We start from the raw sequence: 27644 nt of genomic DNA, 5'->3' as shown, positions 1-27644 counted from the left end.
AGTGTGATTGTGCTGATATCCAGTGGCACTAGCTCTAGTATGCTACAACTAGGCTCACTCATGGTTTTTCTGCTCCGTGTAACTATCTAGCAGTGAGAATCAAATCACTAAATGTGTTACTAGCAATTTCAAGACATGAATTACATCAACAAGGATCTGTTACGCTATTTAATGAAAGCATACAGTTGGTATAATCAGCCATGTATCTCTTTACTTGTGATGTGCATGAAACTTAATATAGGACCACGTTTCCCACCACAACTCTAGGCGTTTGCCTTAGAGTCATATGGGCTTGGTTCCATGTGAAGTGTTATTGAATTGAAATTTTATTGTCTCTCACAGAAAGCATGAACTGCTATCAGCTCAATCAAATTACAAGAGCCCCTGACACTTGATACTGAATTGAATTTGAAATTGTATAGAATGTCACTAAACCCCACAGCCCCCATTGTCCAAGGCAAAGATGGAAGGAAGGAAGATTGAACAGGGGCCAGAGGGCTCTCAGTATAATTATTTACAAATAAAAATATGACTTCTATTTCAAAAAATTGAATTATTTTCATGCAATTCAATTTTTATTTTAATTTTTAGGTAATTGTTTCTGGTGAAGGCTTGGGTAACCACCTAATTCAATCGTGTCTGCTACATCACTAACAGATAATGCCACACTTCTGCAGTCTTTAACAACAAAGATACATGTGTTTATTTTTCTCCCTGGATCCCATTTCTTCTTCTTTTATATTGTATCAGTTAAGCAAAAGACTCCTTTTCTCACTTTCACAGTGCTCATGAGTAGCAAAGGTCGGACTGCAGTTTCTAATTTCAGCCCAAATGAAAGAAACAAGAATTTAAACTTGCTTCAGCACAAATATAGGATTTTTGTTGGATTTTTTAAAATGCCCTCAAAATAGCTTATTTTCATGGTACAGTCTATAAATACCCATAGTTGCCACGGATCCACAAACTGAAAAGCACACCACAGAGCTACCATATAGTTTTGTAAATGAATTATTCTAGAAAGAACAAGTCATCTAAATAGGGTTCCATTAGGACTCGTAATGGAGCACGGTAACCCAAGTAGCTTGTGAGCCGCTCTCCGTGCTCCCAATCCTGCCCCTCCAATTAAGACTCTGCCGCTGTCAGCCCCATCTTTACAAATGAGAATCTGATCACGCAAGGCTCCTAGTTAAAATGCCTACAGGCTCCACAGTTCTTTCAAGACAAATTCAAGCTATTAAACTTGGCTTCCTACACGTCTTCCACTTGTTGGCCTTACCTGTCAGGAAAAAGGGACCCCATCCTGCAGTCCCCACAGAATTCGCTGCTTTGTTTCTTGGGTCAAATGAATGGTAACACCTTCATTCTTACTGGGCCTGAGGGTCAGCTCAGCCTTGACATTGATAACAGCTGCTCCAGATGTGCTTTCTGGTTGCATCAGACCCCCTCCCATGTCTGAGATTGTGCACAGATGTGAACTCATTAAATAACACCCTGTGTGGACCTTGCACTCACATGCCTAGCACCCTTCCTCTCCCACGCCACATTCCATCTGTTGTTGAAACCTTCCCTTTACTTCTGAGTCACACTATGCATCCATGATTCTCAAATAATGATGGGTGGAATGGTGGAATCTCCTGCAGGGCTTGTTGAGCACTTTGGTGGGTCTTACCCTCAAAACCTTCTGCTCAGAGCTGGTGGGTGGGGCCTGAGCATATGCTTTGCTAAATACTCTCCAGGAGCTGATGATGCAGTAAAACCTTGGCTCCACCACTTTGCAAACACTGCAATAGGAAATGAACTTGAGAGGTGAATGAGTTAATGCTCTGGCCCAAAAAGTGTCCAGTCTAATGCTCACACAGAACAGGAAGAGGCCAGGAACCAACTGCACAGACAGGCACATCTGTGGGGCACATAAGGATAACAATGATGTAGGAGCACAGTCACATTCCTAGCCTAATCTCACATAATTCATTTCTTTGTTATGTGACTATCTACCAAGGTACCATGCCTTTCCTTGGCCAAATATCAGGATTTAAGTGAATTATGACAGTCTAGGGGGCTGCTTGAATATAAAATCCTCTAAATGTTTATTTTTTCTTTAAAACTAAGGTATCTTGGTGCACTTCTACCATTACCACAGCTAAGACTACACAGTTTTTGAGAAAACTCAAGAAAGAAATAGAAATATTCTTTTGAAGAAGAAAACACAATTCTGATAAGAAATGTGGCTCTAAGAGTGAGGGGGTTGTACACAGCCACTGAGGGAGCACACCAGGAAGGCACTGCCACTTATGGAGTCCACCAAAATTCTACTGCCACTGAGAGTCCACCAAAAATCCACTGCCACTGAGAGAGTCCACCAGGAATCCACTGCCACTGAGAGAGTCCACCAGGAATCCACTGCCACTGAGAGAGTCCACCAGGAATCCATTGCCACTGAGAGAGTCCACCAGGAAGCCACTGCCACTGAGAGAGTCCATCAGGAAGCCACTGCCACTGAGGGAGTCCACCAGGAAGCCACTGCCACTGAGGGAGTCCACCAGGAATCCACTGCCACTGAGGGGGTCCACCGGGAATCCACTGCCACTGAGGGAGTCCACCAGGAATCCTTTACATGGATTTCCTTCTGCCTTTCTCAGTGATTAGCTCCACAAATGGCTTTCTCCTAAAACTTCTATCCTTGCCAATTACTTTATTTTTCCTAGTATTTTTATACCCCCCCCACCAATAAATCAGTTAAGGGAGAACTAGTTTCTGCCTTACCATTTAAAATTTATCAGTGTACAAGAAGTATGTATAATTCTATACTTTAAAAAAGAAATAGTTGGCTCTTTTGCCTTTATAAAGGATTTCAAGCACAAGTTTAGAATTGAGAAAGCCACTTTATTCCTAACGTGGGGCTTTACAACTATTTTCAAGTTTAATATTTCATGAAACCAATTTACAGAGTCCTGCTAGAGGGTGGAAGAAAACAAGAAAGTCCTTCCGCTGTTCTCTGGGATGTATTTTAGGATGGATGCAAGGCAAGGCAGGAATGTTATTTGTTGATTTAATACTCTTCTATAATTCATACTTTTGTTTTCAAACTTTCAATGAAACATTACTTTAAGGCAATGTTTCATCACACTCCATAGCAGGACAACTTTTAGGGAAGTCAGGCGTCCAAACATTAAAAAGGTCTGCATGCATACATTACAGGCAAAAAACTTTGACCAGGTTGTAAAGCTAATCTTACAGCAAGAATGGTAGTTCTCACAAAGCTGTAACTTCTAAATAAGCTATGTGTCGATACAACAGAAGGCATAAAATTAGAAAGCAAACCCCTGGTAAGTATAAAGAAATTCTCATGGTAGCCATTATCAGAACACAGATTCAACTCAACTCCTTTACAATAGAGTACAAATCCTACTGATCAAAAATATCATATACTTTAGTCATGTATTGGAGTTCTAACTTATGAAACATCTTTAAACATCAATAATTAATTTCGTGTATATATCAACTCATTAGTCCATATCTATCAAATTAAGAAAAATCAAAACAACTGATGTCATTATTTGCCACTATTAATGTTCACTAGAATTCATATCCTGTATCTAAAATGAGAAAACATTCTGACACTGAGCCTTTGTAGAGCAGTGATCAGGGTGAGGAGCTCTCACTGTGTCATGAGACAGTGTCCGGATTGGGTCGGCAGGAGACGCCCAGATCCTCTGCTAAGAGAGGCACATCTCGATGATGAAGCCTGTAAGGAGACAGCAGGCCACACCAGACACCGAACCTGCTGGAGTCATAGTCTGGGCCTTTTCAATCTCCAGAATGATGGGAAATGAAACTGTTTGGCTTATTAATTATGAAATCTATTTTTTAGAGCTGCCCAGATGGCCCAAGATATTAGCTTTTGTAGGACTTTTTATGGCTACACTACAGAAAAAAGAACCTGCTATAGATTACTGCCTATTTAAAATACTTTAAAACCTCTTTGGAGGATAATTTGTTAGTATACCTTAAAATTTTAAGTCTGTTTCTCATCAATCAAACACATCTCTTAGAATTCGAAGAGATATACTTTTACAAGACAAAAAATTATATATAAGATTTTCGCAGTATTGTTTTAAATAATGTAACATGAGATAATTTAAATTTCTATCAAGAGGGAAGAGTTAAATAAGTTGTGAAATGTCCATCTAATACTATGCTATGCAAATATAAAATATTAGAATGTTCTTGCACATTAATTATGAGACCATCTCTAAGATACAGAAAATGAAATAAGGCTCAGGTACAATACTGCATACAATTTGCATAAACTGGGGATATATATATATATATATATATATATGTAATGGTCTATTTAAATAAAATCTTTTTGAAAGGGTGCACATGAAGAGGTAAATATTGTCATAATTTTGAAATTTTTATTTATTTTTGATCATGCATGTTTGTGCTTTTGTGCATGTATGAATACAGTGTCTGCAGAGGTTAGAAGAAGTCATCAGATCTCCTGGAGTGGACTTACAGGTGGTTTGAGACTCCCAATGTGACCACTGAGAATTAAACCCAGTCTTCTTTAGCCTTGTAGCCATCTCTGCAGCCCCTATTGTGATAATTTTTATGCAAAACTTTGTGGCATTCATGTTTTGTGTTCCTTGGGCAAAAGTGGAGGTTTCCCCATGAAACAGGACAATGGTTTGGCCTATGCAGCCTTGCTGCTGTGACTCGTTATGAAACGGACCCATGCCAGAGGCTAAGCCACCAGAGAGGAGAGGGCAGCAAGGCCCATTTGCAGAAGTGGCAATCTCGATAGAGCTCTGGTGCCAAGCTTAATTACAGAACACATTTCAGTGCTTCCAAATACCTGGAAGATTCCCTGTGAGCAGATGGAAAGTAACAACCTTTACATTTCAGAGAGAGCCTGGTGGGCCCAGGAAACTAGATTTTGTGTGTTGTAAATGGTGCCCCTATATAACTAACCATAGAGCTCTCTAAGGAAAGCACTGAACCAAAGTTCACCTTTCAATGCATGTTACTGATGAGTCCCATTGCCAATTTTTAATTTGGGAACAAGGTAGGTGTGGCTGGAATGGATCACAGGTTGACCTCCCGGGCATCTGCAGGCAAGATGTGCAAACATACTACCTCCCTTTGCTCTCACAGCAATTTTGGCAGCAAGTGTAATTAACTTTATTCCTTCTTAGTAAACAAAGAAATCAAAGCTTAGAGGAATTTTAGTAAACAAAGAAATCAAAGCTTAGAGGAATTTGTTTAAGACTCAGTTGCTTCCTAATTGATGGGAACTCTGATTTGAGTTCAAATAGGTCTCCTTTCAAAGCTTTAGCTCCTCCTAGATCATCTTAGTGCCACCCAAACCAGAGACAGGGTTCTGTGTTGAACAGAGCAGGCAGGATAACCTCTTCTCATCTAGGTCTCATAGGAGCTGCCTGCAGAATGAAAGAAGTGGTCAAGATTCTGCATCCTATCTTGCCTGGATCCAATGCCTGACTTTCAACAAGTTGGATTCCATCTGGAATTTTGTGGTCTAGCCGGGTGTTTGACATTCTGCAGTGAATCATTCTGTATAGCTAGAGGCTAAGGCAAAGCATTGGGGTGGGGGCTGTGACATTCAAAATCCTTGGAGATGGAGGGCTGGGATAAAAAACTCAAAGGGGAACAGCTGGTGAGAGAAGAAAGCAAGGGACTGGCCACTTAGAACAAAGTGTTTAAGAACTGAATGAGGTTAGAGAACCGAGTGTCTAGGCTAAGTCCACATGATTGGTAACCCAGTGAAGACAGTTTTAGTAGGTTATGAGTAGCCTGAGTCCAGTCCCAGGTGTCCATTGGGTGGGTCGGGCTACCATACTGTGACTTTTCAAGAAGATTTGCTTACATCTGTGTTTGTGCATCCTGCGAATGCAGTGCTGTAAGGGGACCTGGCATAGGTGCCTGGAACCAGAATTACAAATGGTTGTAAGTGACACTGCTCTGCAAGAGTAACAAGTGCTCACAGGCACTGAGCCATCTTACAGCCCCAACACTGAATGAGGGCAGTACAGTGTATTAAGTCCAGTCTGCCTGTAGACAGGCTTTTATCAGCAGCTGTAATAAGTGAACCGTTTCCTGTACTCTTGGGTCCAGTGGCTCTTCCCTTTATGTATTTTAAAACTACATCATGTTTTTTGTTCCCTGGAATTTGACATTCTTTAAGTTACTGGTGTAATTATGGCTTTGATGTCTACTCCCTGCTAGAAGTAAGTCCATGGTGATTATGCTTATCTTATTTATACCCCCCCTTTTACAGTCTTGGGTACATAACAAAGCCAAAAGAAAGGAGGGGAGACCAAAGAATTATTGTATATCTGTGAATTATTGATGGCTTTAAACTCTTTTCCCTACCTAAGATAAAACCTTCAGAAATTACTTTTCCTATATAGTTTGGATTGTTTTTCCTTGGCCATCTTTACCATCCTCCTGCTTAAAAAAAAATCAGACAAAGACAGAATCCAAAAAATATGTTCCTTTTTTTTTTTTTTAAAAAAAAGCAATATAGCAGGATGATTTTTTTCAATAAGACATTTGAAAGAACAGTAAGTAAATAGAACCCAGCCACAGAATATATGTAGAATATCTGAGAACAACAAATGCAGCAAGGAAATTAGAGAAAGGGACCAAATTATTTTTTCCCAAGATTCTATTATTTTTTAGTTTTCTCTTGAAATAGCATGCAAAGAGATCACCAATTAGCATATGCATAGACACTACTTTTGGGTTAGCACCAAGCTGGGTATATATTTGGTAGGATATTTGATGATTTGCTGAATGTTTATCTCAAGCCTTCTCTTTATTGTGAACACTATTGTGATGTGGGGATCTTCAGGAAAAATCTGAAAACACAACCCTAAACATAAGATTTTGCTAAGAAGGTGTCTAGCATTGAGTCTACTTTATCTATGCTATACCATCATGTCCTTCCCATTGTCACTGCTGCTTATAAATAAAAATTTAATTTATTCTAAGGATATATTCCTACATATAATATTTATTTCTGTAAACAAATCTAAGTTAATAAAGGTGGCAGCATCTAGATTTCCGGGAAGGTTTTAGAAGTTAACTTGTAGGGTTTTATTTTGTTGTTTATTCTTTCTCCTTAAGCCGGCTCACAGTCTGCCATGAGGATGCTTTACATACACTTTTGTTTCCCTCTAAGGAACACTTATATTTGCTTCTCCTATTGAAGAATAGATAACAGAGAAGCAGAAAGCAAAGCCAGACTCATCCTTACTTAGAAGTATGCTGATGAAGCCCTGGGAGACCAGAAGCATCCCAGTGAACGCTATTTCCCATCCTTTTTATCATATGTTCAGCAACTAAATGTTTGTTGACTGGCAATTGCAGGCCAGGATCTGGATAGACTATTGGTCACATTGACAAAGACTCTAGTTCATCTTGTGGACAGATCTGCAATTGCCACAGAGTTATGGAATTCATTATATAGAAGAGCTGTAATTTACCAAAAAAAAAAAAAAAATGTGTCACACTTAATTGTGTAAGACTCCTTTAGTTGACTCAGAGCTTCTAATAATATTGTTTTAAATTTCACATTTGCCCCTCAACCTAGGTCTCTGCTTTAACAGAATTACCATGTTTAGAGACTTTCACTGGGTTCTATCCTGTGTGTTTTTAAGCAGTTGTCACCACTGATGCTTCTGCACTGATTTCTGATTCTCTAGGTGTTTGGCAGCATGTCTTGGTTTCATCACCCAGTTCTGAAGTAGACAAGAAAGGCATTCTATCTATTTTAGAGAAGAGAAAAACCACTACCAAGGCTTTGCTCCACCAATTCTAGCGTGTAAACATCAGAACACACATTAAGATCAGTCTTAGGGTTTGAACTTGTGTGCATTTATAAACAGGAATAATAACTACAGCTCCCACCATTCACAGAATGCCTGAGATGTGTGACATGCTATCCTGTGCATGGATAAGTGTTTGGTGGGCAACAGCTACAGAATTCCATCTTCTCTGGTGGTTATAGTCTGTGCTATCTAATTACTTATCCCATGGCCTTGATTGCTCAAATTAAGATGCGGCAATACCACTGTTGAAATATCTACACTTTTATCTCTGTAAAGGAATTACATACAGGGTCCTCTAATCACTACAACGGTGAAAAGAGGAGTCTAAGGCTTAGAGAATAATACAGAATAGTCACACAGATAGTTTTGAAGGACACTTTAAAAATCTGATGTGGCTGTTTCTACAATCAAACATTTCCAACCCCTTGTCCATTCATTTCTTTTCCTTTTCCTTATTTTGGGACACAAGGTCTCAATATAAGCCCAAACATCTTTGAACATACTCTGTAGTTAAGGATGACCTTGGATTGTTGACCCCTCTGCCTCCACCCTCAAATGACTGGATTACAGGCGTGAACCACCATGCCAGATTTATGCAGTGTTTGGGGTCAAACTCATGGCTTGGAGAATGCAAGGTAATCAACCTACCAACACAGCTACAGTCCCAGCATCCACATCTGAATTTTCAATGGGAACTTTGTTTCTTTTTCTCTAGAAGTTTACTAGGAGGAGGAAAAGGAGGAGGAAGAGGAGGAGGAAGAGGAGGAGGAGGAAGACAAACAGAAAAGAGTGGGGACCACTTAACGCTGTCTGGGTCCTAATGTCGGGGTTCCCTCAAGGAACTGCTACCCACTCTGTGAACTGGAGCAAGACATTTAATTCTTCTAAGTACAATTAAGCATTTGAAAAACAGGGACAATTATATCTACCTTTACCATACCAAGCTAATGCGAGGAATGAATTAGCACAAACATAGGGAAACACTGTTCAAATGTGAAGACATGAGATGGGAATTCTCAAACTGTGGTTAATGTGAGACTAAACGAGCACAGCTCCCCATTTTCTGCTATTCTAAATGCATTGAAACAGATATTAGAAACAGAACGACGGTGCTCATGAAGCCGCACTTCTCCTCTTACCGGGTCTATCAGCTGAGAATAGAGTTCGTGGCAGTTGTCGAAGATATACTTGTATGTAGAATCCAGACAAGCCCTGACACAATCCTTCACCACTGCGCTGGCCTTTGGGGGGCTCTGCAGCTCCAGGACCTGGCAGACAAATCATTTGCTTAAAAATAGCAGAATGCTGCAAACTCATAAAGCCATTTCAACAATATTTAAGTGATTTGTCTATGTTTAAAATACACGGCCTGAGAAATCTTTTTAGTAAGGCAGGTGATATGGCTAAGTGGATAAGGGGACACTGTTGCCAAGTCTCATGACCTGAGTTTAATCCCTTGAAACCACACAGTGGAATAAGATGACCGAGTCCTGCTAGTTGCCCTCTGATCTCCACATGTATGCCCACCTTGCCCCTCAATAAATAAATAAATGTAAGATGGTTTTGCTGTTGTTTTCTGAGACAGTGTTTCTCTCTATATAGCCCTGGTTGTCATGGAACTCACTCTGTAAACCAGACTGGCCTTGAACTCAGATGAATGCTGGGATTAAAGGTGTGTACCACCACTACATGCATGTAATTATATATATGTATGTGTGTGTGTGTGTGTATGTGTGTATATAAAAGAATATATATATTCTTTTATATGTATATATATAACCACTCTATATCCTCTATTATCTACATATCTACATATATATATATCTATATGTACATATATATGTAGATAATAGAGGGTATAGAATGAGTATAGAGCTAAAAGAATATATATATATATATATATTCTTTTCAGCTTTCTGAAACAGCAATATCCTAAAAATGTCCATGGCTCTAAACATCTAAGCAGAGGCATTTCACATAACCAGGAACATTTTCTCAGTTCTATTTCATCAACTGAAAAGTGCTAAGCAATTGCTATGTGTCTGATAGCAATAATACTGTAATAAGCAAGTCAAGGGATGAAGAAAAAAATCACCTCTAGTTGTAGGCTTAAATTCTAGAGGTAATGAGTACAAAACAAGTTAAACACATGCGTGACAACACATGATGATGAGAAAAACAAAGCAATGGAGAGAAGCTGGGAAGGGTTGATTCACTAGAAAGAACACAGAGAACAGGGATAGCAGATGAAGTCAGAGGGAGGGGATGGAAGGAACAGGAGACCTGCATGGAGAATACTGTAAGAGCCTTGTGGTTGATTAAGACAGAAAAGGGTTCACAGAACATGAGAGTAACTCAGGGAGTTAGCTATGAGTATGTGTCTCTCAATAATATCAGAAGCCACTCCCATAAAGTCTCACCATCATGACTGCTCAAGCATGAACTGAAGACAGGTGATGCCAACAAACATGCCAAACTGAAGGAGAAAAGCCCATGAAGTCTCAACTCTACATAAGAACTAAGGCAACTGAGCACAGGGCAACAGGAGAGGTGGCTTTCCCTACGGAGGAGCACACCAGTTGTATGTCCAGTGACAGCCAAACTGTTAGCCCTGAAAACTGGTAGTATTATATATACCAAAAAGGTTACATTTAGGAATACACACACACACTCACACTTATACATGCATGCATGCATGCACACAGAGCCCAATAAAATTGAGTAAAAAAATAAAGAAATAAAAAGGCCATGAATTTGAAAGAGAGCAAGATGAGAGGAAGGGGTATTTGGGAGTGTTTGGAGGGAGAAATACTGTATAATTTCCCCAAAAAATAATAGAAGGAAAGAAAAATGTTGGAGAGTTTTGAAACTGGAATAAGCGAAGTCAAACAGTGTTTTAAAGATGTATTAATATGTATGGGCATTTGCCTAAATGTAGTCTGTGAACCACGTGTATACAGTTTTCAAAAAGATCAAAAGAGCACATTAGATCCGTTGGAACTGGGATTGTAGATGGTTGTGAGCAATCATGTTGGTGCTGGGAATAGAGCCTAGGTCCACTGGGAGAGCGGAAAGTGCTCTCTGCTGCTGAACCAGCTCTCCGGTCCGATGAGCAATGCGTTAAAAAAGTTAAAGGTCTGATTGATAATAGAGGGTGTAGAGTGGGCAGAGCGACGCTGCTGATTCAGCATCGTGGGAAGAAATCTAGCCAGTGTGTTAGTGCCTAAGAGGAAGGAAAAGTGTGTGTGTGTGTGTGTGCGTGTGTGTCATCATTTCTAGAAAACAGACTCTATGTGACAGTCAACAATACAAAAGAAAGAAGAGGATAAAAGTGATGTGTCATCACTTGAGGACATTCTATTTCCTTTGCTCCCTTTACTAGTGAAATAAACAGAAGAATCATAATCAGTGTAGTCACGATGGGGGGACATGGGCAGATGCTTATCACTGGAGACTCACTCCATGGTTCCTACCCTCTCATCCTCCTGCAGTGGCACCTATCACTTGTCAAAACTGAGTAAGAGTTTCCACTGAGCCTTGTCCAGATCCCTCTAGCATTCTCTGGACGCTGGTACTACTAGATCAGAACAGATACAAATTTTGTTTACTACAGTCGCCAATGGATCCTGATTCTGTAACAGAACTAATGGTAAGTGAGAAAAATAGCCTGGAATATTGTATTGTTTTGATGTCTTAAGACTTGCTGATCAACTCTCATATTACTCTATTTCAAAGAGAAAATAATATGTTTGAAAGTGTTAATATAAATTAACTGCTTCTCTAAATTATGAATGTCCATAATTTGATATTTGATATTAAAGAAGGAATATATCAAAACAGAAATGCCTATAGATTTTGGTAGATTATAGCCAACTGTACCGAGAAATCACCTGACCAGTTCTCATACAAGAATTGTCAAGGCTAACCCTATATGCTAGCATCATCAGATGAAGAGGAGACAGCTCTTCCTCTGCAGTAAAAAGTTGGCAAACCATCTCTGTTAACATTTAAATGGAACTCTACTTTTACTTAGCATAATAACTTTGCTATTTCTTAAAAAGTATCTTGTATCATTATTGAAAGATCATCCTTTAAAACTTATTTAGTTCTGACCCAATGTATCAGTGTAAAGTGACTAGAAAACTTGTTTCTTTGATAAACCCTATGTTGGAAGTCATATGGCCCAGGATTTCTGGCTGGACCTTGTCAGGAGCAGGATAAAACCAAGATCTGTCCACGGACAAATATGTTCTGATATTACACCAAGACATTGTGGGAATGAGATGAGATACCTTCATCCGGAAGAAGGTAATGCTGGTCAGCAGGTCCACGGTGGACTTTAGGTCCTGTAGTCTCTCACTGTTGCTAGCTGGAAAGTTTTCCTGATTAAATAGGAAACAGAGATGGGTAAGGTTGATTGATGTAGGAACAGCAGTGTGGAAACTAATGAAAGTGAGCTTACTGTGAAAAAATTAAAATCAGGAGGTAGGCCATATAACAGTTAATAATTTATGAAAAGTATTCTTTCTAAATTCTTATCACAGAACATTCTGAAAAGATAGAAGATTTATAAATATTCTGTTATTCATCTCAGAAGGCTGGACCCTTTTATTCATCCTCAGGGTACCATTTTTTTCAGGGGTGCAGCAGCCAGTGATGAGTTACAGTGTTCTAGTAAATAACCTCCTACCCATACTCAGACAAGAAACCCTAATTGAACACAGTGTGCCACACACAAAATGAAGACATGACAGTGGGAGGGGTGGTTGATAAGAAGTTTTCCAGCAGGAGAGAGATGGTGGTGAGAGTGGAGGAGGGAGAGCTGAAAACAATTAAATTCATCATACCAGTGGATCAAACTGTTCAACAATAAAGACAGTTTTAAATGTATACTACATCATCAGATATACGATGCTAAAGCTATTCCTGCGTATAAAGTATCTTTTTCAAAGAAGGGATAATGGTTTATATTTAAATCTTTTATCATTTTCCAAAGATGGGTTTAATTTTCAAAAGTTACTTTGAACACAATACCAGTGATAATGTTTATTTTTCAGCCACAAGGAAACTTCTTGTTATAGAAAATAAGATTGTATTCCAAGATCTGAAATATGAGTTTGAGACATGGCTTTCTCCATACTGGGGTGCCTTGAGACTGGTCACTTAAAAATTACAGATATTCAGAATTCTGGAGGAAAAACAAAGTGCCTTTATAAAAGAATTTGAAAGAAAAACTGATTTTAAACTTAAGAAAGCTCCTTTATTAACTGATGATTGTTTTGAATAGGTTTTCTACAGTTATCAGAAAATCTCAAACTAACTCCTGGATATGTTTTAGAGTGGATTTATTGGCTACATGATGGCACATAAGTTGTGTTCAAGGATCTTCTTGCTCTGAAATATCTTCTATAATAAGCTGGTATGTGTGATGTTGTCTTTGTATAGTGGTGTTACTTTCAACATGCAATTAGACCTTGAAAAATCAGTTTTTAATTGTCAGAAATATGCAATTATCTTCTATCTATCTATCTATCTATCTATCTATCTGTAATATATCTATCCATCAATCAACTCATCTATCCATTTATTTGACATCCATCCATTCATCATCAATCTATTCATCTCTCTGTCTATTTGTCTATTCAGTCACCATATATTTATCTATCAACTTATATTTTCATCTATCTATCCATCAATGTATCTATTCATCTATCTAACCATTTATCTATTCATCATTAAGAGAGTAATTAAAAATGAATGTAGGAGCTGCACATATAAAAATAAGAAAACATTCAATAAAACATCGATGAACATAAGTTATGAAAAAGCATTTGCAATTATGGCTACAGACTTTTTATAAATACATTATTAAAATGAGGCTGGACCTGTGTTCTCTTGATGAATTAGCTCAGGGGTATGCCACCAGATGGTTGTTAAGAAGTCCAAGATCAAGCTGTATACACACAGTGCATTGTTATTGTTAGGGTTTATGTACATGCCAAGTATGAGAACAACGAAAGATCTCTTGAGGATTGCTTCCAATGTATCAGACTCAAAATCAGCATTACTTTCCCATTATAGGAGAGGTAATGGTAACTATAGAGAGAAATTACCTAGAACAAAGGCAGATTTCCCTACTTCAAGGGAAGAAATTACCTCAAGAAAGGAAGATTTCCCTACCTTAAGAGACATAACGTTGTACCTACCCTGTACTTTGATAGGTCAATCCTTAAGGAGTTATGCAACTGGTCCAGTAGTTTTATGAATTTTTCCCTCTGTACCAAGGAAACACAAGACAGGGAGATGGAAATAAGAAGTAAACCACACTCAATGTAATCCCCTCAGCTATTCATGAACATTACTCTTCCCATTTTACAAAGACAGAGGAGCACTGATGTCAACCATTGTCCAAAGTCACAGAATTATACAACCACAGGACACGACAGCTCTGGGTCTTTAACGCCATCACCAGTCTTCAGGTATATCACACCCACCCTACCCCTGTCAATGACAGGAAATGGTGCAGTTGTCCTATTAGAGTAAGTAGAGTTATTCTGCAGCAAAATGAATTCCCACCATTTCTCTATATAACTACTGTAGTATATCAGCAGAAGAAAGCACTCTTCATCCCTTGCTTTAATCCTATGTACTACCCTGGGCCCCCTGAAAATTAATGACAGATTTATTAATTTCCAATCATGGGAATGGAAACAGCTGGTGTGTGTGTTTAAAAATTTTTTTAAAAAAGATATTTTCTTTTGGGAAGCAAGCACAGACTTAATAATCTGAAGGGATTGATTGCTTTTAAAGGATTTTATGATTTATCTCTGCAGATATTATAAAAATTGAGTCCCACTTCTTGCTGCTGCCCTCAAGACTATGTCAGTGTGGGACTGTGCTCTCCATATGAGTATTGGCTGGGTAAAGTATGGAGTCCTGTTAGTAAATATAAAGTTGGAATCAGATGTATCTAGTACAAAGAAGGGGAGTCTTACACACACAAACTCCAGAGGTGATGCTTTAGCTTTGTTTCCTGTTGCTGTGATAAAATAAATACCAGACAAGACCTGCTTATGGAGAAAAGGTTTCATTGTAAGGAAATCAAGGTAACGTGAACTTTAAACAGCTGGCCACATCCGCAGGCAAGAGCAGAGCGCGCGAATGCTCAGCTTGCTTTCTCCTTTTCTTCTTTCCATTCTACTTTCTTCACAGTTCAGTATTCAAACATAGTGAATGCTGCTGCCCACTTTTTCCCTGGGGCTTCTCCTATCAGTCAGTGCAATGATAACACCCCTGCCCCCAGACATGCCTACAGGCGAGCCTGAACTAGACGAGCCCCTCACTGAACCTCCTTTCTCAGCTGATTCTACCTTGCATTAAATTGGCAACTGGAATAAAACCATTGCAGGCAGCAGACAGGCTACTGTCCTGGCTTATAGTTTCCTTATACAAGTATAAAATAATGAGTGGGTGAGGCGTGACTGGGAGCAAGAGTTTCTGTCTACATCAGTGGTCTATAAATAACCAAATTACATTTTTAAGAGTCTTGGTAAACCAGAAGCTCTCCTTAATTTAAGAAGTAGATGTATGAGCCATGTAACTTTTAAGTCTTTGAAGCTCCTGTTCTTTACAGAGTCACAGCTGAATAGCAATGTAAGTTAAAGACTTTTGATGACTTTTTACTCAATTAAAAGTTCTGACTGTTCAGTGAATTGCCATCCTCAGAATCACACATGGTGAACAGAGGTTCAACGCCACTTCTGTTCTAACTCCCGTGGTGAAAGCACAGAAGCTGAAGATAGACATTTTGCTTTCTAGAAGCTTCTAGACCTTTGCTAAGCAGTTTAAGATCACTTTGTCCAGCAAAGCAACTGAGATATGCAAATGAGCTTAAGTCTTAGATTTTCCTTCTCCTGTCTCAGCACCGTGTTCTTGGGGCGGGAAGACAACAAGCCGGCGGCCCTTTATTACTGCCCCTTTACTTCCATCCATCAAAATGAAAAGATGAAAGAATTGCTGCAACAGAGAGTTCAGGGCCACAGGAAAGTTAATCACTCGGGTGACTATAAAAGTCAGTCTGACTTGTGCCCCATCTCTGGAAGCTGTGCCTGACCTCTGTGATTGGCACAAATCATCAAGATGGCTGGCCTGACTGTTGAACTGTGCTTTGCCCCAAATCACTGATCCCATTCCACGGCAGGGCTGGCGGGCTAGGCTGGCTACTGCTCAGCATCTAATTCTCCACTGCTTTTCAGTAAGTGAATTTCATGTGTTGAGTGTGCCCAGTCGGAAATGGTTACCTTCTCAGACTTCGTTAGAGGAGGCCCATGCAGATACGACAGTCTTGGACAATGGGACATACTGAGTTTATTAAGGAGGAAAGACTCAGCTTTCTTTTTTCAATTAATTATTGATCAAAAAGAGTCCAGAAAGGATGCTTGGCGGGGTCTGTTCATGTTACTAGTATTTGCTACATAATTTTTTATTGAGTAGAGCCTTTAGTTTTATTCTCATTTGCTTTTGTGATTCTCTTTAGCCGGGGAAGACACTGGATGCTAAAGCGTCGTTCATACCTACAAGGCGAGAGGCTATGGAAGTGGTGAGAAAGGCGGAGCCATCTGCCGTTAGAATTCCATGTCTGCCTATTTATATCCATCCAGTTGTGTGTGTGTGTGTCCATCCTCATGCATATCTGTGTGCATGTGCATATCTGTGTTTGAGCACATGTATGTATAGGCATGTGTGGGGGCCTCATTCTTTACCATCCACTATTTTTAATAAGAAAAGTTAAAGAAGCATACTTTATTCTAATTGGAGAAAATAACTAATGAAACAGAATGATACTAATACATATTTTTTTTAAAAGACAAGGTCTCTCACCAGCCTGAACTCACCAAGTAGACTAGGCTGGCTCATAAGAGTCCCAGGGATCTACCTATTTCTTCCTTCTTAATGCTGAGTGTCTCAATTAGCTTTTTATTGCTGTGATAAGCCACTATGACCAAAGCCACTATGGAAGAGTTTATGGGTGCTACAATTTCAGAGGATGAGTCCATTACCATCATGGAGAACATGGCAGCAGACAGACATGGCACTGTTACAATAGCTGAGAGTTTATATATAAGGCATCCATAGGGGAGAGGGAGAGAGAGATAGATAGAGAGAGAGAGAGAGAGAGAGAGAGAGAGAGAGAGAGAGAGAGAGAGAGAGAGAAAAGAGAGAAAGACAGGGAGAGACAGAGAGACAGAAGAGGGGGAGAACTTGGAATGGTGTAGGTTTTTGAAACTTCAAATGCCGTCCCAAGTAACACCTTCTCCAACACCACCACACCTTTTCCTTCTTCCCAAACAGTTGTACCAACTGCAGACCAAGTCTTCAAATACATGAGCCCATGGGAGACAATCTCTTCAAACCACCACACTATGATTACAAGCATGTACCGTCACACTTGACATCATTTATAGGTTCTAGGGTCCAACTTGGGTCTTTGTGTTTTCAAGACAAGCACTTTATTGACTGAGCCATTTCCCCAGACCCTATCTACACTTTAAAAATTACAATCCTGAGCTACACTACCCCATATTTATTGCCCCTGGATTTAGGTTATGTGTGGAAGAGTCTTTACTTAGTTGGACTTTTGAGCTTCTATCTTGTGGGGATGACCAGAATTCTGACTGAGGCAACTTTTTATATTACTTCTCCCCAGCTTGGTTTCCAGAGCCCTCCTGAAATTTTTACATGCAAGGAAGAAAGAAAGCCAGAGAAAGAAATCTGCTGGGCTTGTTGTCAGAGAATCCCAAATCACATCTGAAGAAGCAAAATTAAAAGTGTTCTGTTGATTGAATTTTCAAAGGGATTTTTTAAACAGCAGGGACAGCTTGAGATGTAATTTGGTTTACCGTATTTCTGTTTAACTAGAGGGAGATTGCCTTTGAGACCACAGAGGGGGTCTGCTATCTGCATGGCATGATCTGAGAAGTAAATAAGAGACAGGGTAATTAAAACATGTTTCTCCCAAGGGTCACAGAGCCACATTGAGAATGGCTACATTAGTCAGCCCTTTATAGTAGGTAAGGGCCACACACTTGTCTGGTAGGCAAATCATGCTAACAATACTAGGTAGGTTATTTATCAAAATTTCAGGTTTAATTAGACAATTAAAATACCAATGCCAGTGTCCAGCAAGCTATCTGAAGATGCCTAGAGACTTTGACCTTAAGAATTCTATAACTAGTTCAATCTGACACTCATGATGATAGCTTTGCTAGATAATACACCAGTGTTTTGGACATGGTTATTTTTCAATAAAACCTTATTGATCAACAGCAAAATTGTAATTTTATATAATTTTCATGTATAATAAGATCATAATCTTTTGATTTTTTAAAAATAACTTTTAAAGGCATAAAAAAAATCATTCTTAACTCATTGGCTTTACAAACTATGAGGTAGACTGGACTGGACTCATGAACAGAGGGAAGACTAAGGGAGGGAAGGGAAGTGGCTACCTCATGAGTGCATGTTTGAAACGGACTCCCAGGAATCTGGAAGTGGTGGGAAGAAAAGTTCCTATTAGGAATGGGTATCATCTCCACACAGCCTCAGCTTCTTTCTCCACTTCCCATCTTGGTCACAGTGTGGCTGAGCTCTGATGCCAGTCAAGCTTTGAGACCTTCATCTGTCTCAGTATCTCTTGAAGGGATCCTATGCACTCATGTGATCTCAGGTTTGTGAAGAGTGTCAGAAATAAGATAAAGGATATCCACACATGGACTGGCAATCCCTCCATCCAAATCCATCAAAACCAATGACTCAGGAAGAAGAAAAATATTTCAAACAGAATATTTAAGGACTTTTAATAATTTTGTGTAATTCAGTTTATGTTAATCATTAAAACATATTGGGATGCCTTTGCATTTCTTATTGATTTGATATTAATATTGATATTAATAAATATACTGAAAATTTAACATATTTCATTAATTTCTAAGTGTTTGTTGGTCCCTCACAGGAGAACATGCAAAGCACTGGCATGCCCCAGTCCATGTGATGGGTTTCCTAAGGCTCTTTTCCTTGACTTATCCTTGTATAGGGTTTGCCTATATTCCCGTCCTGAAGTTTTCTCTTTTAGAGCTCAGAAACCTTGTAATTGTTTGCTCTTTCTCTTGATTATGTAAATTTTTTTTAAAAAAATCTTTCCAGTTTTCTAACCCATGTATATTTTCCTGAAAATCTTGGGAGTCCAACATCTTGAGTAGCAACCCATGTCCCAGACTCTTTGAGGGAGGAGGGGCCTGTCATTGAGGCACATGGATGGGCAACATTTGATGTCACAAAAAACAAACTGCAACTTAAAAACACTTTAACACGCTGGTCATATCCCACTGGTCCATCCTTTAACAGTCTCCTCAGCATCCTCTCTAATGCCAGTGTATGAAAATCCTCCCACATTCTATCACAGTGGACTGAGGTGGAGACTGAACCTCCTCTCTCTCCTCTACTGAAATAGCCTTGATTAAAATCATCATTGTCTGTTCTTCATGGGCCACTCTTTATTCTTATATCATCTCTAACATAAATGTAATATGTTTTTTTCCCAAGTCTGAGAAAGTCCATTAGAAGTGTTAGGCATAAGGAATGTGTGGCATTAGGAATGAATTGGGAAGATAAACTCCTCCAGATTAGAATCTAAAAATCATCACCTACTCATTGATGTGAAAGACTGAAAGACTTTCTTTTCCTGTAAAAAGGAATATCAGAATTTTTTGTCAATGAAGAAATGCAAATAATATATAGTCAGAATCCAAAGAATTTTTTTGTGTGTAACAAAGTGAATGAAAACATTCAGTTTCCTTTCTTGAAGTTTGTGCTGCTGATAGTATCTGTCATAAATGTTAATTTTACAACAAATTTCCTATTGAAAAATTTTCATTCTTCTTAAAGAATACCCTGTAAAGTCATGCAAGTGTCATGAACAAACACTAGAATGCGTCTTTCTACATAAACTAGTAAGCTGTGAAGAAACAATGATGGGGCTGGACAGATTTCCCAGTGAGTAAGAATAATTGCTGCTTTTATAGAGGGTCTGGGTTTGGTTCCCAGAACCCATGCTGGGTGGTTCACAACCACCTGCGACTCCAGTGCTAGGGGATCTGACATCCTCTGCCAGCCTCTGTGGGTACTGCATTCTCTCTCTCTCTCTCTCTCTCTCTCTCTCTCTCTCTCTCTCTCTCTCTCTCTCACACACACACACACACACACACACACTTTAAAACTATTTTAAAAAGGAAGCGATCTAACAGTCTTTTCCAAAACACTCTTCACCTTTATTCCCCTTTTGTCTCACACTACATTTTGCTATTGACTAGCCTTGGCATCACATTGACAAATTGGAGTCATCAGCACATTTGTCCCACCCCCTATCCCCGTCAGTGACCAGGACTAGGCCTCTCTCTCTCTCCTCTTTGATTCCACGGCTTCCTGCAGCTCAGATACTCAATACCAATGTTTCTATCTCTGAGTCCAGAGACTCAACACCAATGCTTTTATTCTCAGAGTGCTTCCCATCAAGTTCCTGTAATGATCTTAGTTTCTGCCTATCAGCGGTACAGTGTCCTGGCTATCATATTTGGAAGGAGACATGAGATGTGTCCCCTCCCCATCATCTGCTTCTCGGCTTATTTCAACTGGCCAAATTACAGAGATGCTTGTTTTCTAGTCTATTGTTGCTAGCATGACGATTTTGGAAAGATACGACAGGACAGAATCTCCTGTTCATTACATTCCCAATGTTATAAAAACTTATTATTTCTCTTGCAAATCAAGGCATTTGGAATTACATGGAAGTCCTTCAGAGATATAGAAAACTTTTCTGTTAAATGCTTTTCAATGTAAAGTTTCTAAGATAATGTCAATACCAGAACCTATGTCAGATGCTTCCAATCTCTCCCCTCTGCAGCATTCACTGAAAAGTGGTCTTGTTCTGTCAGAAATCCTATCTCAACATACCCTGCATAGTAAATATACAGTCCAAACATCCCAATGTCTATAAAAGTTCCCCAGCAATCCAATATTAATTTTCTAACCAACTTCCTCATGAAGTATCCACCTATCATTGCTCTGCAGTAGATGAGCTACCTTATGTATACTTTAAAAAACTATTTCTTCACTATGCATATTTGTGTCTATGTGGGTTTTGTATGTGCCTGTGAATGCAGATATCTGAGGAGGCCAGAGACATTGGGTCCTCTTGGAGTTGGAGTTATAGGTGGTTTTGACCCACACGCAACATCTACTGGGTACAGGGAACCTGACTTGGGTCCTCTGCTGGAGAAGCACGCCCTTTAAACTGCTGGGCTATCTCTCCTGACCTTTATGTATACTTCTCAACTTATTTTCTATCTTCATTCTTCCTTGTATTTACTAAATTATCTCAGTAAGTCTGTGGTTGTTTTCCTGGTACTTCTTGGACTTGGAACTTACTGTCCACTATTGCTTTGCCAACTTGTGGGCGGTCCTAAGGCTGTCAGTCACTCCTTATTCTCTAGTATCCACGCTTTTGTAAATATCGAGTAAACTTCTGTGAGACTTGCTACATCCAAGAGTGACTTGTGTTTACTTTCCACATTTCTGTGATTATCTCATTAGAGTCTAAACCTCAGAGAGTCAAAGTCAAAGTGCATCTTTCTTCCATTCCATCAGCTGCCACAGTAGCTTATAGGAGTTGCCAAGTAAAGCTGGAAGAACAAGTAGGCACAGAAATGAACTTGGGGGTGAACTGGAGATGGGGGTTGATGGTCGAACACATGCCTAAGGTGTGTAAGACTCTGAAGAAATCTTTCTTTTTTTCCTTCTGTTTAATTCTTTTTCTAAGACAGTTTTTCTATGTAGCTTTGGTTGTTCTGGAACTACGTCTTCTATGTAGACTAGCTGGTCTCAAGCTCAGAGGTGCACCTGTCTCAGCCTCCCAAGTGCTGAAATTAAAGGTATGCACCACCATGCCCAGACTGAAGAAACCTTTTGCAAATACACTTATGTTTGGGGGGATTTGAAAAATCTGGGTTATACCTTTTCAAAAGGTTAAACAATTGACTATATACACTGCCACTGTACCCTGCATCTACTTTGTATCTACTTTAGTCCTTGAATGACTAAGAACTCAGGGCTCTAAAGTGGAGGTGGGAGATAGTATAGTTGCTATGTTTGGTTTAGGAAGCAGGATTATATTCCACAGTGAGGGAAAAAATACACAGCCACATTCCAGACTGCCAATTAATTGAGCTGTGGTTTGATCAAATGTTTCAGGTTTTTTTCTGTTTCTATTCTACAAGATGTTATTTGATTTACAAAATGGGGTTTGCTATAAGCATATTGTTACTGAGATGTGAAATGTGCCGAAGTCAATGCGTTTTCTTCTCTCTGGGTCAGTGTGAAGTAAGGGAGCGTGGCATCCAATTTTCCTCCAGGCGGCTCTTATGGAGGAGGTTAATCAGGTAACCACGTCTTCTCAGAGGCAGAAAGGCTCAGTGTTCCACAAGCCTGGCTTGCTCTCCACAGTGCACACAACAGACAGAATAGAAGCAGAGCCATTTCATAACACAGCATGCCTTATGTTACAGACAAAGTCCCAAGACAACAGGCTCTGTTTCCAAGGTGATGCTTTTATTACAAAAATCTTCTTTGGTCTGGACTTTGACCATCACAGTATTTCATTGAGCTGGCTCCAGAATGTTCTTTAGTCCCAGTTCCTGCAAGACATGGTCTATCTCACAATAGTAGCTGAGAGTGTGTTGCTTATATTGTGGGTAAGCTAGGGGGGACAAACCTCTCATAGCTCATATAATTTTAGAATCTTCATATTTTGCACATTAGATTATGGATTCTTAAATTTCATCTCATCCTTACTTCAAAGGATTTTTGGGGAGAACTGTAGAATAAGGCTCATTAGCCTCACTGAGCAGGTTGAGAAACAGGTTTCGATGACAGAAGGGACTTGATGGCCATTTTCGAACCTGTTACCCACAGCCCCAAAGTTATCCTCAGTTACCCATGTTTCATTTGGTTTGTTTTAAATAGTACTGGCCTCTTCCTTGAAGAATTCACCCCAAACAATACATGCATGTTCTTCCTCTTGGGTGCAGAGAATGGAACCCATGTTCACCTATAACCTGTGTTTTCCTAATTATTGTTCTTTGGTTGTTTGTATCATATGATGCAATCTCTACATTTCATCTCTACAACAGATGGGCCAATGAAAGTATCCTCCATGAACCTGACTGGAGATGCAGGGGATCCTGAAAAGGCAGGAGAAGCACTAACTGTGGTGTTTTAGGAAGTATCTTCAATCAATTTTATTCTTCTCTGTGAAAAAGAAAGGGACATTGGAATACATGTCCCGCAACATTACTGATCATGGAATCTGCCTCCCATTGCCTCCTTAGGCTCCCAGAATCTGCCGTATCCTCCTCAGTCCTACATTGGACCCATCTTCAATGACAGCAAGTACTGGTCATTCTGCTGATTTTGTGCCTGGAAGGCTCTGGATTTCTGTCCTTAATGCACCTGTCAGTTTTCTATCTCACTGAGACAATAAGTAACCAATAGGCCTCTGAGAATCTTTGTGTTTTTACTCTCCAACACACTCCTCATACCCTTGGGTGCTGCAGGCAGGCAGCTTTCAGTAGCTGCAGATCTTCACAGATCCACCATGCTTTCTTTCAAGGGAGTCTCCGTGACAGGTTATGATGGAGATACAGCTAAACATAGCGAACCATAAATCTGAGAGCATGCACCATGTCCTACAGAGTCCCAGGGCACTGTGACAAAAATGTGTGTTCTGAGAGTGGGAAACGTCATCCCAGATGCCAAATGTCAACCAGTGGTGAGCCCTGTAGTCTGTCAAAGTTCTTTCATTAAAGCTATTTCAATTCAACACTGAATATGGGTCATTAGACTAAGATAACCCCAAGGAGGCTTCTTGTTCCTCTGTAGTAAGATTCTAGAACATTTTCTTCTTTGGTCAAATATCCACATCCTTTTCCCCTAGGGTACCAAATCAGAATGTTCGTTTACATGTTACTATGGAGATTCATTATCTATTAGACACAATTTAATGGGGTGGGTGGGAAGGAAGAGAATCTGGGGTTCAAAGTTCCTTGAGGATCTAAGTCCTACAGACTGCTTGAAAAGTTCAAGTTCCAAGAATATTTATACTTACCCCAAAGTTTGTAGCAGCAAAGCGATCAGAGGCAGAGACCTGCACGTTAGTAGAGACAGTCGTATGCGCATAGAAGGCGTTGATGTTCGCCAGCAGGGCGCTCATGACTGCAGGGACACCCGGGCACATGTACTTAGAAGACAGACATGAGAAGTGCCTGAAACATTGAAAAAAGCAAGACATACAGTGCTTTTAAAATGGAAGCTAATCCACCAGCCCACCTTCTCCTGTTAGCATTACATCACTCCTCAACTACATCTATGAAAAGAAGAAAGAGCTCCCATGGTCTCTGACTGGGAGAACAGACACACTCAGCCCCTTAGAAATTTTGCATTCACACCTGTGAAGTCGTGTAATTAGAACGTGACTTCTCATGTGTTAAAGGCAGGCTCTTTGAACTAGATGGGTGCTGTGTGCTCGCTGGCAAAGTGCAGTTCCTAGAAAAGTCCAGTGTTCCGGAGCAACGCCTGGGGGCACAGATCACCCTCACTCCTCAACAGTGCCTTTCTTTAATAATGTAAGAGCCTACGGTGCCGCATTTTCCCCAAATGCTCATTTGATTCTGTCTGCTCCCCACTTTGCCCCCTATTTTGTAGCAGAAGGCCCCACTTTCATTCACATTGGCACAGCCCCCCCCCTCCTCAGCTTCACACATGACTTAAGTTGTGCTTCTGAGGTTTCCCAGGCTTGAAGGGCCACCATCACCCATTCTGTTTTCTAAGCACTTTGTTGCAGACAGGATTCAATTAGACAAACAACTGAATTATTCCAGGCCTGAGCACAAAGGCTCTCAGTTGAAACCTTGACTAAGAGAATCATTTATAATATCAAAAGCACCGAGTGCTCTGTTCTGTTTCTTCTCTCAAGGAAACCTGTCTCGTGTGAACTCTCTCAAAAGATTGGTAAGCTGAAAGTGTCCCTTGTGATAAATGCAGAAGATAAAATATGCACGGCAGGAAGGATCTTCCTATGTAATTTGACCCCATTTGCTCTGATATTTTAGTAATTTATCCCCCATCCAGACACGTCTGCATTCTGTGTTACCGAATGCCAAAACAGGCTGTATGTGCATAAGGTCATAGCGTGACTGGCATCCTACAAAACAAGCCAGTCCTGAAAATTGTGGCCTTGCTTAGCTCACAGCTGGGCTGGATTTCTACTTCCTTTTTTTCATGAGATTAGCTGACGAATGTAGGTTGAAGTTTTGGTCCTTGAGAATCAGAACTGACAATGCCCTAAGAGGTATATGAAGCCTGCCATTTAACCCTAGAAATGTAAATGCATTTATGTTTTTAAATTATTTTATCTGAGCTTACTAAAATTAATTAATGTCCACCAAGAATACCGCAAATGAGAGGCAGTTATGCGACTGAGTGGGTAAAAGCATTTGGTGCCACACCTCACAGGCTTAACTCCATCCCTGGAGCCCAGGAGGTGCAAGGAAAACTGACAACTTTAAATTGTCCTCTGACCTCTACACAAAGGCTCTGTGGCACACACATGAATATTCACACATGTTTATACATGTATACACCCCCACACAAAATAAATAAGTGTAATTCAAAAATTTAAATATGAATACTGTAGCGATAAAATATTATGAAAAGGTTTCTTATATCTCTTACAAGACTGGAACTTTACTGGACCTCACAGAATTAACACTGTATCTTAAAGTAATGAGACTTAAGGCTGCTCTACAGTTGTGTACTCAGCCTATTTGTTTAACTTGCTTTTAAGAGAACACTATAACAGTCAACCTTACTTGCTTTGGATTTTCCATGTAATCAACTTTTACAACCTAAGCTAACGCATAGCTGTAATCTTAAATTATGTACTTCTCCCTGCCCCTGACCCAGAACAATGCATTTGTACTGTTTGCTGAAAGCTGCAAATACTGAGGTTAAGAGCAATCTTCTAAAATGCATATCTTCTATAATGTTTTTGCATATAGGTTGATAATGATATTTGTAATACTGTTTGCTATCTGGGTCACTTGGGGTTCAGTTGGAGTCAGTGACTTAATCCCTTGTCAAACTGTTAAAAAAAGATTTCTGTAATGTATTCCATTCCTTCCTGTGATGCTCTCTGTGATGCTCAATAAGAGAGAACAAAAACCCTTTGTTAGGGACAGAGAAACACAGACATACAGAAATATAAACAGATATAATCAAACGACACTCTTATAGTCAGTCATACTTAAACACACACAGACACAGTCACACAACACACACACAGATAAAGGCACAAGAACAGAGTCACAAGACAGCCTTCAGGCAGGCATGGGTTCAGACTCAAACAACAGACAGACAGACAGAGGACAGAAGACACAGGGAACATGAAGTAGATAATTCAAGTCTATACTGACTCTTGGCAAAATTATACCAAGGGAAATGCTTTTATTTCTTTCCTTAATGTAAAACTAATGCCTTATTGGGGATTTGGAGTTAGTCACTAATGCATTTAATCCACACAGAATACCAAAAATGATGTAAAAACTATTTCAAGAAGAAATTTTAAAACCTCAAAGTGAGGTTCTCATGTTCCCCCTTGCCCCTCAAATTTCATAAAAGTAGATTTTTTTTAGATCATAATCATAGGGTAAGAATTATGCAATATTAAATACCTAAATATGACAATTTGGGGGATGACAAAAAAATAAACATACCTAGGAAGAAGTAGAGGCAAGTGCCAAAATAAACATTACCAAAACATTGAAGCTGGAATGGTGTCATTTTGAAATGGAGGGCATCACAAGAGCAACCTGGTTCTTGGTTTCAAATAAGAGAGTCAGGCAGCAAAACAGCTAACGGGGTGAGCTTGCACTTGGTGTATAAGCCTGATGAGCTGAGTACAATCCCCAGAACCCACATGGTAGAAGGGAAGAACCAACTCTCTCAAGTTACCTGCTGATCTCCATGCACATACCCTAGCAAGCACTCTCGTGATAGATGAATCCAATGTAAAACAATGAAAGCAAACCCACACAACCAGATTGCCCAGGCTTCATTTCTGTTATCTGTCTCCTGCAGGGGGTATGAATGGGTCACAGGTTAGAAGAGATAAGATTAGGGTACAGGACACAGCCCCAAAGGTCCAGTCTACCAGCAGGGAAAAGAACAGTCAGAAGGGAAGGGCTTAGGCTGAGAGGCCAGGTGGAGACCGGGGAAAGCATGAAGAGCCTGGAGTCCACGGAGCTCTGTGCAACAGATACTTAGAAGATGGGTCTCGAGTGTGTGCTAGCCACCAGCAGTGAGTCAACTTGCAGAACAACATGGACCCAGGCATGTAACAGATGTATAGCAACTATGAGACAGTCATGAACCAGACACATAGTGCCATGGGCCACTGAGTAAGAACACGATCATAGTATAGCCTGCAGAGGCTTAGGAAAGAGGCTTTGAAATGAGGCTGGACCATGAGAAAGAAATAACTCAGGGATGAGATGGTACAAACCAAGATGCAGTGAAGACACAATTGAGTGCAGTCAACACTCCACTGCTAGGAGTGTGTGGGTTTATGTGGAGCTCTGTCCTATGTGTTACACCAACTACATCTTCATTGGTCAGAGGACTTTA

General features: G+C 39.9%; 1 protein-coding gene across 1 annotated transcript in view; it reads right to left on the bottom strand.

Annotated features, from left to right (window-relative positions):
* Unc13c (unc-13 homolog C) overlaps window positions 1–27644 on the bottom strand; it is a 439545-nt gene that overhangs the window by 171123 nt on the left and 240778 nt on the right. The window contains exons 13-16 of the mRNA XM_052189342.1: window positions 24070–24226; window positions 14060–14128; window positions 12146–12235; window positions 8993–9121 (exon numbers count right to left, since the gene is read on the bottom strand). Of these exons, the coding sequence (XP_052045302.1) occupies window positions 8993–9121; window positions 12146–12235; window positions 14060–14128; window positions 24070–24226 (445 nt within the window). The remainder of the gene's footprint in view (window positions 1–8992; window positions 9122–12145; window positions 12236–14059; window positions 14129–24069; window positions 24227–27644) is intronic.

Source organism: Apodemus sylvaticus, chromosome 7, assembly GCF_947179515.1.
Source record: "Apodemus sylvaticus chromosome 7, mApoSyl1.1, whole genome shotgun sequence".
Lineage (NCBI taxonomy): Eukaryota > Metazoa > Chordata > Mammalia > Rodentia > Muridae > Apodemus > Apodemus sylvaticus.
This window is presented reverse-complemented; position numbering and strand designations above follow the sequence as displayed.